Genomic DNA, 15,908 nt, shown 5'->3' with positions numbered 1-15,908 from the left:
GATAGTTTGTCTTTTTCAATTAACGTGGCATGTAAGTGAGTAATGAGTGTATAAAAAATAGTCTATGCCATTTTTACCACTCACATGACACTTATTCTCAAATTTATGGCAGACACAACTGAACAATGTTTCAAATCACTGGAGGCTATTTCTTACTAGGAAGCTTGTGTAGGGCTCTTTACCTCACTGTTTCCAGTCCCATTCCAGTACTGTTCAAATGCATATTAACAGCTGCAAAGATATGTCTACTCAGATATGCACATAACCCTGGGATTCTTTTACAATGAACATTAATTTCAGCAATATCAGCCTGAAAATTATGCATTACAATAAATAATTGTATGGATGTTTATGTTTTAAAACTAATGTACAAAAATTATTCTGAGTTTTTTTATGATAGGGAAGGGAAGGCACATGTCCAGCAACAGCTGATGAGGAGGTAAGAGAAGGATGACTGGTTTCTGAGGACAGATGAAGAATATAACTGCTGCAGTGCCCAACAGCAAAAAGTAAATATGATAAATTAGACTTCCTTAATCCATGCACCTGATCCACCATCTTGTGCCTCATGCGTCTTCCATCCCTATGATGCCTAGTCTTAGGAAGCTGCTTTGGGATGCTGGATAAATTATCTTCATTTGAAGAAAAAAATAAGGGACTTGCGGTGAAATGTGGCAATCTGGAAAAGATCACTGGAAATTCAGAACATAAAGCTGAGTGATGAGCAGCTGCTCAGGAGAGAACCTGGGAGACAAAATCTTGTAGTAGATTTTGATGAGGAATTTTTGTTCAGTGGAAGAAATGCAGCAGGAAACGAGGGGGACGGGGGAAAAAAAATCAGTACTTGGCTTTCTTAACATCCTGAAAAGGATGAATCTTATTGTCAAGCTGTCTGGAGTGGCTCAGGAGCATAAGAACCAAACTCAGGGCAGACTGTGAAGAAGTGGAGCACAAATCCCAAATTGGCTGTGAGTTTTATACTTAGATGTCACCAACTATCAAATGCAAACTCCTCAAGCACTATAACTGCCTTACCATAGAGTCACAGACAGTCCCCTTGGGTACTCCAGTCCACCCTGCCACGCAGGTAAGCTTTCAATATATTCACATCTACTGTTTGCCCTCCTCCTTGCCATGGGGGTTTCCTTATAAGTGACTTCATTCCCTCTATCACCTCAAGATGTCCTTCCCAAAAATCTTGCATTTTGTTCTTCTCTGGAATCAACACCAAATCACCTGTGTCAAAGATCTTCCTTTAGCATGCCTGTCATATTTCTGAGACACCTGACTCCTTTCAAACTTCTGTATAGAGACTAATTGTATAAAACAGGGGTAGCCAAATTTACTGGCCCTCCAAGCCGCATATGACAATCTTCAGCCCAGAATGGGCTGAGCTGCTCCCTTTTTTATCCTGGTTCCAGCTGGAGCATGCCCAGCAGGGATAAGGGGGCCTGGCCTCCTCATCCCACAGAGTGTAATTAGCCCCTGCTGAACCAGTGCGGGGTAGGTACACACCATTACAGGGATATTCCCCTCTCCTTGCATAACTTTTCAAGGTCTTTTCTGTCAAGACCATCATATGACTGTGATTCACTCACTGAGTCTATTCTTTAGCCTTTAAAAACTCTCAATATCAAGCTAAAACTTCTAATAGCACTGGGGTACGAGCTATAAACCCAGCAGACCTGTGGCATGTGAATCCTGCCAAGACTATACTGGTGTCTAAGCTGCCTGGAGAGGCACAGGAGAGTGAGTACCAACCTCAGGGCAGACTGTTAAGAAGCAGGCCACAAACCCCAAACTGGTTGTGAATTCTATACTTAGATTTCACCATCCACGTATCAAGTATAAATTCCTCAAGCACTGTAACAGTTTTAACATGGAGTCACAGACAGTCCCCTTGGGTTCTCCTGTCTATCTTGCCACTAGGGTTGCCAACTTTCTATTTGCAGAAAGCCGAACAACCTTGCCCCACCCATTTCCCAGCAGCCACGCCACTTGCTTCTCAGAGGCCCTGCCCCCTACTCACTCTATCTCCCCCCAGTCACTCGCTCTCCCCCACCCTTGCTAACTCTCTCATTTTCACTGGGCTGGGGCAGGGGATGTGGTGCAGGCTCCGACTGGGGGTGCAGGCTCTGGGGTGTGGCCAGGAATGAGGGGTACATGAGGGGGCTCTGGGCTGGGGTCGAGGAGTTCAGAGTTTGGGAGGGGGCTCCAGGCTCTGGCAGGAGTGTGGGGGGGGTATAGGTTCTGGGCTGGGAGTGCGGGCTCAGAAGTGGGGCCAGAATTGAGGGGTTCAGGGTGCAGGAGGGGGCTCTGGGCTGGGGCAGGGGTGCGGGAGGGGATACATACTCTGGGCTGGGAGTACAAGCTCTGGGGTGGGGCCAGGGATGAGGGGGTTAGGGTGCAGGAGGGAGGCTCAGGGCTGGGGCAGGGGTGCGGAGTGCAGGAGAGGGTGCAGACTCCAAGAGGGAGTTTGTGTGCAGGAGGAGGCTCAGGGCTGGGACAGGGGAGCGGGAGGGGATTCAGGGTGCAGGCTCTGGTTGGCACTCACCTCAGGCAGCTCCTGGAAACAGCGACATGTCCCTCTGGCTCCTAGGCACGGCGCAGTCAAGTGGCTCTGCATGCTGCCCCCAGCTGCAGGCACTGCCCCTGCAGCTCCTCTTGGCCGCGTTCCCGGCCAATGGGAGCTGTGAAGCTGGCGCTCGGGGCGGTGGAGGGGCAGCACGCAGAGTCTCCCTGGCCGCCCCTGCAGCTAGGAGCCAGAGGGACATGTCGCCGCTTCCAGGAGCCATGCAGAGCTGGGTAGGGAGCCTGCCTGCACTGCAACCGGACTTTTAGCAGCCCAATCAGCGGTGCTGACTGGAGCCACCAGGGTCCCTTTTTGACCACCTGTTCCGGTCAAAAACCGGATGTCTACCAACCCTACTTGCCACCCAGGCAAGTTTGCCTTTTTGACAGACAGTCCCTTACACTTTAAAAAAAAAAAAATCACAACAGTATTCAGTTTACTCCCAGTCCCAAAGAACCAGTCACTTATCCCAGGTCAATTGCACCTTAGATCCTATACCAAACACCACCTGCAGCCAATCCTATTATAGATTTAAGTTTCAAAAGGTGATAGAAGCGGCTGTAATATGAAAGTTCTGTGTGTCCTCAAGGACTAACCTAAACGAAGCAGCTGGGGATCCCTTGCTTATGCATAGAAAACTTGCGCTTTCAAAGTCCAAGCAACATAGAGATCCAGTTTCTTCTTGTCAGGGATTTTTATTCCCTTCCCCCAGAGTTCATGCTGATGGGAGGAGTCCACAAGTATGTCTCCTCTTCATGGGTGTGGGGGGGAGCTATTAATAAAGCCTTTGTTTTTTTTATGTTTCACAATGGCTCATTTGATTTTGGTGGGCAGGACCTAACCCCTTCAGTAGAAAGCCAGAATTTTACATGAATTAATGCTCCTTTCCTGTTTGATGACTTATACAATTACAGAGGTTTACAGTGCAAACACTCAATATAACCTTATACCATGGGGTACAGATGTTACAAGTGAGATTACTATATGCAGCATCCTACAAGCACTTCATAAAGTCTAAACACTAAACACATTCTTAGAAACTTAACATCTATTTTAACAATGCTAACACACAAATGAGCCAGACTGGTTTCCAGCTATGCATTTGTCAATATTTTGTTGAGGCCTAGGGGCCTTGGCATGAGCTGGCACTTGGTCTGCCAGAGTCATACTTAACACATTAGTTACAAAAACTTCTTTAACTTTTTTAATATTAGAATAGAGAAGTTACCATTTCATAGGTACTTACAACACATGAAAAGCTGGCGGTACCCTTATTGTAACCCTGGACATCATGAGTTTGAGACACAGATCACTTATGCATTGCACAGGAGCAACAAGATCTCTTCAAAACAGAAACAGAATTCTTTTCTTCCCAGACTGAAATCCCCATTACCCCAAAACATCTAAAAAACTCAGTGAAATTCAGAAACTATTTGCAATCAAAACCATGGAGGTAGGCATTCTGTACACCATAATTTGTGGAGTAGGTAGTAGCAGAAAATGTACATTTGTTGGGAAGCAGACACCTCCAAAATAACTTCTGGATTAAGCAGAAGCCAAAATTTATGGAATGTGAATCAAAGAGTTATGAGAAAATAAAATCTCTTTCCACTAATATGGGTCAACAATGAAGCAAATGTCATTCTTTATGCAAAAGGTATTATAAAGTTCCATCATGCTTTCAAGGAGGACCATGACCCTAAATTATAAGGAATATGGTAGCAAGTTCTATATTTCAGTTGCCTAATAGTTTTCATTAGGAAACATTTGACTTCTTTAGGGATGGTTTAACACCTCCAACATTTGCAGATGTCTTTTGACATTCATCAGGAAGAAAAAGTCCTGGTGCTAGAGAAATGCCTTTTCTTTATCCTAGGGAATTCTCTTAAATTTGGCTGAAAAAATAAAAATTTTTAAACAGCAATTTCCCTTCTGCTGTTTGTATAGTGAACACGATTTTGGCAACATAGCAAAATAACAGTTTAACATGAATATTTCAGTATAAGGCCAGGCCCACATTGCCACAGAAGCAGCAGCACCAACTGATACTGCACTGGGAACCCCAGGAGCAGACAACTTCCTCAAGAGAGGGAAGAGGAGAGAGAGCACTATACTGGGCCCTGCCTCCCCTTATGGACACAGAGCATGGCCCCACCCATCTCTGCCCCCGTGGGGGCACCACATAGGTAAAGAGCTCATCACCACCACCCCCACACAAAGAAAAGAGAAAGAGATCTGGACTGGGCTTCCCCTGGCCACCCCTTGCAACAAGCACTTTGCCACAGTGGCCCTTCCTCCTACTTTACAGGAACAGCTTTCTCCTGCTTCCAACCAATGTATAGTCATTCCTGTAGCTCACGCTGTTCTGCAATGCTGAAGGTTCAGTGTTAAACCCTACCAATGATACACAATGGCACAGGTTGAACAGTTGCTCACAAGATAATTTTTTAAAACCTTTTTGCATTGAAAAAAGAGATAAGAATGTTATTTAGGTTGCAAAGTCAAGCATTCAAAAGTTAGGAAATAAAGTTGACGATGCAACTTAATTCATTCCTCTTGTGTGTATGCATTATCACAATCTTTAATTACATAATCACATACTATTTTTCCAAGGGACCCCTGACTTATTCAGTGTACAAGATAAATGTACACTGTACAGTGCACCAATCTGGGTTATGAAGTGAATGAGAAAGTTTGTAGGATCTCTTCCTTTGTTGCAGAAGTTGGAAGAAGTGGATAGAAAATGAGGCTAGAGACAACTGGGTAGAAAAGGAATGGTTCCATGGTTAAAGCAAATGAACGCCAGTCAGGAGAACTCAGTTCTATGCTGTCTCTGCAATAGGAACTCTATGTGCTTGTGAAGTAGAATGAATTATACTGAAATTATAATTCATTAAAGAAATGCTACTTGAAGGGTTTGTTGAAATATAGTTGTCAGGAAGAGAAACATTAAGGAGTGTGAGACAATGGGTCTTCAAACTAATTAACTTAGAGCTCCTACTGAGCTAGGAGATTGGTAAACTTTAGTATGCAAATAAGATATGTATGTATATTTGTCAGTTTCTGCTTCCTTTTGTCTCTTATGTTAAATTGGCTTTGGCTTAATTGTATAAATAAGTTAGAATGAGCCTCAGAGAGGGGCTCACATATCTGGGTGCATTGGCAAAGCGCTTTGCTAATAAACAGAGTAGTCTGACAAATTATGTGAGTCCTGAATATGACTTTGACATGCTGTTTTGCAATTTATATAGCCTGAACTGTTCATAGGTAGTAAGTCCCTGATTGTGTTTCTCTCCCTTGAGGTCTGATATACAGAAGTGCTGAGTAGTCACAACTACAACTGAAGTCAATGGAAGCACCTCTCTGACAGTAAGGCAGCATGGTCTGGAGAAACAAGTACATGGTTTGGAGACAGAGCGTTTTGCATTCTAACCCTGGCTCTCCACTGATTCAGTGTGTGGCCTCAGACATGTTTCTTTCTCAGTTTCCCCATGTGTAAAATGGGGATAATACAGAGATGAATTCATCAGTATTTGTGAGCCACTTGAACACTACATTAATAAGCACCATAGAAAAGGCCGAGACGAATAATGCATTGCAGACTTTGGATGGTGTGCAGTAAATAAGGTAGGAGTTACTAATTTAATGAAGATAAAGATACTGAACCGCTGCCTCTTCTCTCAACTACCGCCTAGACAGTGTAGAGAATGAGGCTAGTGTCCTGTGCAAAAAAAAAAAAGCATGTGATCATATAATTAAAGACAGTACCATAAAGCACACACTGGGGTGTATGGGGGGGGGGGGTGAATAGAGATTGCTTGTGCAACCTCAGCTCTAGTATTTCCTAATTTTCAAAGTGCTTAACTATCAACTTTGCAACTTAAATAACTTTTAACATAGCTTTTTTGTATATGACCTGTATGAAGTATCTGTTGGTATGGTGGGGCACTGGTACTGCCAGGGTTAACTCCACCCTTTGGGCCAAGGAGGCCACGCCCCTCGGCCCTGCTGGTCATGTTCCAGCTGGAGACCAGGTATAAAAGAGATCAGCCCAGCTCAGAGTAGACTGTTAAGAAGGGAGGATATATGTTGTATATGCCAGACTGGGAAATACTGAGGCCCTGGGTAGTAGAAGCCAGGGGTGCTGAGACCCAGGTGAATGCCCAAGCTCCTGCAGATGCCCAAGGAGTAATGGACCTGCTGGGAGCCACACAGGCTGAGGAGCCCAAGAACTTGGAGATGCCAGGACCACTGCACCAGGGACAGGGTAGGAAGTAGCACAGTACACTAGTCATTGTGCTGGGTGGTGTCAGTGTGTTTTGGATGGGTTTCCCTGCTGAACCACTGGTGAGCACACTTGCCACTACCAGGACCCTGAGCTGGGATCTGGTGGAGCAGGGAGGGCCTGGGTCCCCCTACCTGGCTGCCACCCACCCCCAGGTTGTGGCCAACTCCCCTGACTGGCCACTAGGCCACACAGCCCTGAGAGGGCAGTCCTATTGACTTACCCCTAGGCCACACTGTACCAAGACCCAGGAAGATTGCCAAGATTCAGCTGTGGGGGAAATAATCCTCACCCTGCCCCAAAAGGGGATGGGTGTGCTTGCCCTGTGACAGTTGGGTTGTTTAAATAAGCTATCCTATTTTTTCTAGGAAAAGCACACAGGAGTGAAGTTTTCAACTGAATAGCAATCTATGCCCTCAAGGCTTTTTCTCCCCACCACAATTCAAAGGACAGACATGTCTGTAATGGTTAATGAGACAATATCTGTTATTACTCACCCCCTTGTCCCTCAGAATTCTTAAGTATCATGTCTAACCAACTGAATAGTCTCTCAACTCTATACAAGTTTTATTATGCTCAGAAAGAGCTAGGAGATGAACAAGTGTTAAGTACGCTTTCCGTCAAGTACTCTGATTAAACCAGAGTGTGAACTTAAACCGTAAATATGTCTTCCACTGTAACTTAAAGATCTAGATATTGTTCTTGTTGTACTAAATTTTAAACTATTTTAAGAAAAGTTTAAAAACCCACATCACTTTGTCCTTAAACTTGTTTACTGAAGATAGTCCTTGTAAAAAGTACAGCTTCATTTCACCATAGAAGAACTGGTTTCAGAGTAGCAGCTGTGTTAGTCTGTATCCGCAAAAAGAAAAGGAGTACTTGTGGCACCTTAGAGACTAACATTTTTAAATATCTAAAAAACTGTAACCCAAGGGTATTTTACAGACTGACTAGGTATTTATTGACAGTCAACTTTGCATTTCAGTCACTATAATCAATGAGAGCCTCCATGTACAGCTGACCTCCCAGCCTGTACAGGAGAGGCATTAGCTGCCTCTGCAGCGCTGCCTCATTGAGCCTTATAGAGGCCTCTTCAAGCAGTCTGTGCTGGGGGAGAGAGTGGAGACTAAACAGGATGGGCGGGGAGGAAGAGGGTGCACATTATTAGAAGAAATAATACAAACTCAGACTGTATTGTCTCATCTGCATAGATCCCCTTAGATCTCATGGGCAGCCATGTCCAAGAGGAGTTCCCAGCAGCACTTCAGGAGGGTGGAAGCTGCAGGGTGTCCAGAAGCAAAACTTTCATGAGGATGCCCCTGGGTCCCCTCCTGTAGAACCTTGTGGATCCCTGGAAATTTTCCAGGTTTGGAGTCTGCAGCCTATTCCAGGGGGATGGGGGGGGGGGGAGGGATGTTAACAAACCTTCCCCTCCTGCCCCTAATATTACAAGGTAACTTCATAGAGATTTCCTTCCTCCAGATGATTTTACTGCAGAGCAAAGGGGTTCTAGGCCAATATTTTTTACAAAGATTAATTACACTCAGACACCACATAGCCTTAACCTTTCTGAATCTACTTTGCAAACCTGCCTCCTTAACATTAAGCACCTAAATAAGTAGCCTGATTTTAAGTGGTACTGAACTAAAACTAGTGGGAGATGTAAGTACTCTGTCCCTGTGAAATTCAGGCCATTTCTTCAGGTGCCCAAGTGTGGATTTAAAGCACTAGAATGTGAAGAATATGGTTTAAGTGTCTTTACCACGGTCATGTGGAAGTCTGTCATAACCAGGAATAGAAACAAAGTTCTCCAGTGCTTTAACCATTCAAACTGAAGTAGTTTTTTCCAAAGCGAATTAAAAAATCCTGAGTTTTGAGATGTATAACTTACCCCAAATCAGTAACAATAAGCTATTTAGTGCTGCGGGGAGAGGGGGGGAAAAGGAAATCAAGTACACTAGTGTAAATCTTACGCATAACAAAGTATACCTCAAACCATTCTAAAGCCTCTTTTATGTAGACTATTGCTGGTCATCTTCTGTGGTGAGAAAGTATTCCTTAGTAGTCAGTTCATCACACTTCATCATGTCCATATAAACACCTACATAGCCACACCATAATCTCTCACATTTTATTGAAACAATATGTGATGCACCAACACAGTAACATTTGAATTAAGCCAGGTGATCTAGGACTATATTGTTTTCCTATGAACTAATACATTTTTCTGTTTTATTGGTTTTGGGGCATGTTTAAACTGCCAAAAGGATCTCTAGACCAGGGGTGGGGAACCTTTTTTCTAACAGGGCCACTGACCCACAAAAAAACACAGTTGTAGGCCACACAGGGAGAGGTGCAGAGGCTTGGGGATCCCTGCCTGCCAAGGCTCCACGCTGCTCCCAGAAGCAGCCGCTATGTCTGGCCCCTAGGCAGAGTGGCCAGGGGTTTTCTGGCCAATAGGAGCTTCAGAGCTGGCAATGGGGTTTGGGGCAGCACGCTGGGCTTCCCTGATTGCCCCTGCTCATAGGGGCCACAGGGACATGCCGGTAGCTTCCGGAAGCCGCATGGAGCCAAATGGACTTTTAACAGCCTGGCAACCCTAGCTTCCCCCCACAGTGAAGCTTGGGGTTTCCGGCCTATGGCGGGGAGACCTGCCACGGGCCAGATCCGGCCTGCGGGCCGTAGGTTCCTCACCCCTGCTCTAGACCAACTATGTTTCTCAAAGATTTAGATGAGGTACCTTTCAACTCACTGGTTAGGATCCAGCCAAGGTCAGTAGTGACCAAATTTTGGTCACATGATGGCTGCTTCACTATCCATTCATTCCAATATAAGCCCCTAATTGGTGGACAGGTTTTTACATCACTGTTCATATCCTTAGAGAGAAAAGGAGGGTGAGGTAACATCTTTTATTGGACTGACTTCTGTTGGCGACAAAGGGCAAGTCTAACTTACAGCGCTACATCAACACAGTTGCGCTGCTATAGCATGTCTGGTGAAGATGCGCTATCCCTTAGTGAGAGTGCTCTGCCGCTGGCAAAAGTACTCCACCTCGGCGAGAATCATAAGCGATGTCAGTGGGAGAGCATCTCCTGCTGTCATAGGACCGCTGTGGACAGTGCAAAACCTGTGTGGCTCGGGGGCCGGAGGGGGTTTAACCCTCAGAGGGACATAAATTAAATGGTACTGTAGACCTGCCCAAAGACAAGATTTTTGAGCTTTCACAGATCTCTTCAGGTCCTGGGACCAACATGGCTACAACATTGTTAGTACCCTTGTCAGTTTCAGCAAAGGGGCCAGGCATCAAAACTGGCATGAAGACTGAAGAACCATCTCACCCCTAGTTTCTCTCTCCAAAATAAGTGAAAGCACATTATTGAGCAGTTGCAGGAAAGTGTGCAGAGACACATGCATGTACATGTTTGAATATTATTTGTAAATATAATCTAAGCAAACAATATGTAAAAATGGAAAATCAGGAATAAGTAGACAGAGTATATATTGTGTGTGAGAGACCGAGGAAGTAAGAAGCAGACCTGTCCTTCCTCATTTCAGCTGTACTGAAATAGAAGGCAGATATTTTATTTATTTTTTTTAAAAAAGAGCATAATCAAAGTAAACAGAGCCTGCGGGGGAACTTTAAATACAAAAAAAATAATTGGGAAGGAAAAGATTATAAAACCGCACAAATGAGGAGTGGCCTTTTCACCATTAAAGGAGAAACTACTTTCAGAAATACCACAAGCCCCTAAAATAAAGATTTTTTTTTTTAAATTTACAAATAAAAAAACCCCATTTTTTGGCATCACAGCTTCTTACCACCCTGCCACCTGCACCACTACTCTCCTCTCAGTCCTGTACTCTCCCCTTCCAATCACCAACACTCCCCGCTGCTGCAAGCACCACACTGGAAGCGTGTGATGACAAGCAAACACAGAAACGAATCAATCCACCTAATAAATGCAAAATAACCCACCATTCTTGGAGGTGCAGCTGCCACCCTTCCTTCCCACCCCTTCTGCCCCCACCACCCCTCCTTCCCACGCCAGCCCCCCATGTCTGCTCCTCTGCCCCAGCCCCCTCCCCTCCCCTCCCCCCACCTCCTGGGAGCCCCCTCCCGGGTTACCTGCCAGGAGGCTGACGACGTCCTCGGGAAGGGCGGGTGGGCTTCGCATGCTGAGTGAGGAGGGCAGGGAGGGCAGCTGCTGGCCTCGGACCCAGGAGGGAGGAAGTGACAGCCCCGCCCCCAGGCTCAGCAGGGGGAAGTCATTGAAACCTCAGGAGCAAGACGGGGCGGGGCTGCTCGCTACTCTCCTCTCTCCGCTTCAGTTCGGCCGCGCATGCGCTTCCGCCTCGGTCAGGCTCAGGGTTGTGGCGTTACACCCGCTGCTCGGCTCCCACTTAGCCCTGCCCCAAGCAGAGCCGGCGTGGTCCCCCTCACGTGACCACAACTGCCTCCATTTTTAATGTGGGCATAATGTTCAAAGAGGCCTGAGCGGAGGAGCCGTCCCGCTACCCTAATCAAAAATGGCGCCCAAGCCGATTCATTGGCCTGCCGCCCGCTGGGACGGGGCTTCCGTCGCTGATTGGTTCATTGTTTCCGCTCCCTCCCCCCCGCCCCGCCCATCGCGTTACTCGGGTCCCCCACTTTGCCTCTCTGTGCTCCGCCCCGGCTGTAAAGCGCATCCCGCCAGGCAGAGGCTGACCGCTCGCTTAGCCCCCCCCAGGGCCGGGAGCCGGGAGCCGGGGCGAGAAGGATAGAAACGGGGGGGCGGAGGAGAATGAGCGGGCAGAGGAAGAGGGAGGCGGGGAGGGAGGAACAGGTGCAATGGGGGAGGTAGGTGGGGGGCAGAGAGGCAGGAGAAGGGTGCAGTGCAGGAGAGGAGGCGGGGGTGGGGAGGGAAGGATGAGCAGGGTACAAGGGAGGAGGGACAGAGACTGACCCAAATTGTAATCTGCATTTCTTCACTCTCTGTGCTGGATTGGGGGATGCACAGGCATCTCTGCTGAGAAGGAGGAAGAGAACAACCATTCTGACCTTAGGTACAATCCTAGACCAATGGCTCTCAACCTTTCCAGACTACTGTACCCCTTTCTGGAGTCTGATTTCTCTTGCATACCCCCTCCTCAGTTAAAAACTACTTGCTTACAAAATCAGACATAAAAATACAAGTGTCACAGCTCACTATTACTGAAAAATATCTTACTTTGTGATTTTACCATATAATTACAAAATAAGTCAATTGGAATATTAAATATTCTACTTACATTTCAGTGTATAGTACATAAAATAGGGATTTAAAATGTTACCCAGTTAACCAGTAAGCATTAGTGTTACCGGTTAACCCGCCTTAACTGTTAACCCCCAGGGCGACTGCCCGCCACAATCCCAGCAGTCCTGTGCTGGCCAGCTGCCCCACCAAATCAGAGCCTTCCCTTGGGTTGGGCAAATCAGGGCGACTGCTCCAGGTCCTGTGCTTTGGGGGCCTCTGCAGGCCGATGCAATTGTCTGGTGCGGTTGGTCGCGGAATTCATAGGTACAGGAACTATGGGAACGTGTGACAGGGGTCCCAGCTGGCGGCCCCGTGCGACTGGGGCTCTGCCCAGCCACTGATGCACAGGGGGCCTCCAAGCCTGCAGGGGCTGATTTGTCCTGGGCCCCGCACCCGTATAGGGATGACCCTGCCACCGACCCCACCAGCCCCACGCCGGCCTGCGCTCCACCAACCTCAGCAGCCCTGCGCCGGCCAGGTGGATCAGCCATGCCAGCTAGACACAAAAGCCCCCGTCACGCCGGCCGGCCAGCCGAAACCAACCCCAGCCCCGGTCCCTTTAATCGGTTAATCGTTTAAACTATATAATCTTAAGCGGTAAACTTTTAAAACTATATTTACATCCCTAACATAGAACAGTCTGTGAAATAAGTCATTTTCTGTATGAAATTTTAGTTTGTACTGACTTTGCTAGTGCTTTTTATATAGCCTTTTGTAAAACTATGCAAATATCTAGATGAGTTGATACACCCCCTGGAAGACCTCTGTGTACCCCCAGGGGTATGTGTACACCCTTAGTTGAGAACCACTGTCCTATAGGTTCCCTCTTCCCCTCTTTCTTTCAGCCCCAGGTTCAGATGCTGCTCTCAACAGTTTGTGTGTTCCAAATTGGGCTAGATGTCTTGCAGGAGCAAGATCTTCCCATCACCACTACCATTTCAATGGGACTACACATTTACTTAAAGCCAAGCGTATGTGTGTATAAGACCTTGCAAGATCAAAGCCTGATTGCCAAAAATGTATTTCTCTGCACTTGGGGGATTGGACTCAGTATTGTTTCAGTGGTTCCCCCCACACTTTAATTACACAAGACAGCTCATTTCAGTTACATCTGGTTTTCAGAGCTGTACAGCTTTATAGCCAGCTTGACTGAAGCACAACCAGTTAAGTAATTGGCCTGTCTAATGTTGCACAGTGACTTTAATCTTCTAATTTCAAAATAAAATAATGTGTATATATGGATCTTACCTTTTATATATTTGTGCTGATGGTTAATAAATACCTATTACTCTTCTGCCATAGGCATATTTGTGTTTTGTTCATTTTTCTACAGTGGTGAGAATAACTATTTGTGCTTATGTTAGTGGATACATTTCAGATGTGCAGATTTGGGAAGTTGACATAAGGATATAAAGAACAGGAAAGGGGAATCCAGTCTAATGTGTTTGCCCTTCTTGGATTAATCTTAATCCCACTTTCTTTTGTTGACTTTACCACTCTGTTCCTTTCTTCTCCAGAAAGAAGCTGAGCATGGCACTTTAACTCCAATGTAGTTTGTTTTGAGTTCACTTTTCCTGGTAATTTATTCCATATGTTTTGCCATTGTACGAGTTTTGCCTAAATTTCAGGGAATAAAGTAGACAGAAATTAATTACCTTTTATTATTTTCTGTCCTTTGTGTCTCTCCCCTGAATTCGAGATACTCTTGTCCTTGCGCAGACTTTCTGCTTGCAATATATCTTTGCTGGTTGACACTGCACCTATGATCACTTTATGACAGAAGTGGCTTATTTTTTAATAATTATTTTTGGCAAGAATTGTGATGCAGGCTCATTTGTGTCTTGCTGATTTCCTGAATTATCCTTAGTTTACTAATTTTTAAATATTCCCCTGATAGGAAGCATGATGCAAAACAGATCCAGGCCTTCAGGAAAACGTATCTGGGTTCAGAGCCACTTCAACCCATTTTCTGAGGATTCCACAGCTTTGTGCATCAGGGAAGCTGGCCTTTGGCCAATAAGGGGTTCTTGACATATAGGTTGTGACCTCGTGGGGATCACAAACAAGTTTAAGTGGAGACCCTCCCTCTTGCCTTTTTGGTTTAAAAAAACAAAACAAAAAGGTTTCTAATCCTTATAATTGCAGAGAGATGCTCAAAAATGTGAAATCAGTGTAAACTAATACCGTAATACCTGCCTAAAGCTGCAGTCAGCCTGAAATAATCAGTCTAGGAAGTGTGAATATCCCCTTTCATCTCAATCAAGGCCCTGTGGATTCTGCAACCCTGGAATTTGCTATTTTCCAATGTGTCATGGCAGTCAGCATTTTTTCCATGGAATTTGCCATTTTTCTGCGGCCAGGCACCTAAATCTTTGTTTTTCAATAGTGCAGGCGATAAGCCCTGCCTGTAGCTGCCTCTTGCTTTACAGCTTACTCCTTAAGAGAAAGTTAATTGGATTATAGTACATGGTCCCAACACAGTTTCATAGAGGCTGGCAGCAGGGTGGTTGTGACCACTGTATTTTTTCCCTCTATGCATTCAGTGCTTGCAGCCTGTCTTTCTCCTCTGGTGGATTCAAACTAAAACAGCTTGTCAGCTACCTTGATACTTTAAAAGAGCTACCGTAAAAGTTGGCAAAGGATTCTGGGGAATGTGTACAGCCACTAAAAGGAAGGACCACTGAGCCATTTAGAGACCAAACCACATGCATCTATGCAGAAGAAGCCCATGAAAGCTCATGGGTTTACAAATTCAGAAAATTGTTTTAATAAAAGACAATACTGTAACCTGGAAAGCCCCCTGTACATTAGATGTGGGATCACTGCATATTGAAAAAGCTAACAACCCTCATATACTTGAGGACACATTGATTGCACCCAATGCCTCTGATACAAATAATGCTCTGTTAGAATCTGCCACTGCCAGTGAGGCACAGCAGTTCCACTCCAGTGTTGCAATCAGTTGACAAATTCATGATATCACTGCAGATGGTTGAGAATAGCCATGTAAAAGTATGCAGAAGAGTTGTTACTTCATACTACAACTGGTTGAAACTCTAGATGTCATCTTCTGCCTAATATTTTTCCAGTATAGTTGAGAACAATCCAAACAAAAGGATGACTTTGTATTTCATTGGCCCCTGATGGCCATACTACAGAGGAAAAACATTCCTGAAGTTTTGCAAGATGAGTTTGTGCAGCTGGGTTGCATTGGCATAGCCATATTGGTATTTGTACTGATAGTGCCTGAACGTGACAGGGAAACAGTGTGGGCTCGTGAATGGAATCCAGTCCATTGCATCCCAAGCCATTTGGACACACTATTCAATGGGTGCTTTGGTGGCAAAGAGGATGCTAATGGAACGGAAAAGTACTTGACGAGACTGCATAAAAGCTGAAAAGTTGAGTACTTTGCTAAAGGGACGACCACTTGGGGTTATCTTCTATGTTTGAACAGGGCCTAGCACAATGGGGTCCTGGTCCATGACTAGGACTCCTGGGTGTCATGCTTGTACTAATTAATAAGAATGCATGCATCTGCTATTTTATGTGAAGAAATGGGTGCTCAACATCACCAGCTTCTCCTCCACACCAAAGTTTATTGGCTTTCATGTGGCAATAGTTTAATTGCTTGTTTGAACTCACAGAAAATGCAAGGTCTTTTCTTGGTGAATGTGGCTCTGCCCTTACTGAATACTTCACTCACTGATCAGTATTGGCTTGCTCTGAATTCTTCTGTCAATGGACATGATTTGAGTTCTCAGCTTCAGGATCACAA

General features: G+C 45.5%; 1 protein-coding gene across 1 annotated transcript in view; it reads right to left on the bottom strand.

Annotated features, from left to right (window-relative positions):
* The window catches only part of SKAP2 (src kinase associated phosphoprotein 2), a 147,006-nt gene extending 135,777 nt beyond the window's left edge, over positions 1 to 11,229 (bottom strand). Inside the window, exon 1 of the mRNA XM_084620992.1 lies at positions 10,984 to 11,229. Within this exon, the coding sequence (XP_084477118.1) occupies positions 10,984 to 11,032 (49 nt within the window). The 5' untranslated portion in view covers positions 11,033 to 11,229. The remainder of the gene's footprint in view (positions 1 to 10,983) is intronic.
* Positions 11,230 to 15,908: the final 4,679 nt, after the last annotated feature.

The sequence above is a fragment of the Lepidochelys olivacea genome (assembly GCF_965140295.1).
Source record: "Lepidochelys olivacea isolate rLepOli2 genome assembly, chromosome: 2".
NCBI lineage: Eukaryota > Metazoa > Chordata > Testudines > Cheloniidae > Lepidochelys > Lepidochelys olivacea.
This window is presented reverse-complemented; position numbering and strand designations above follow the sequence as displayed.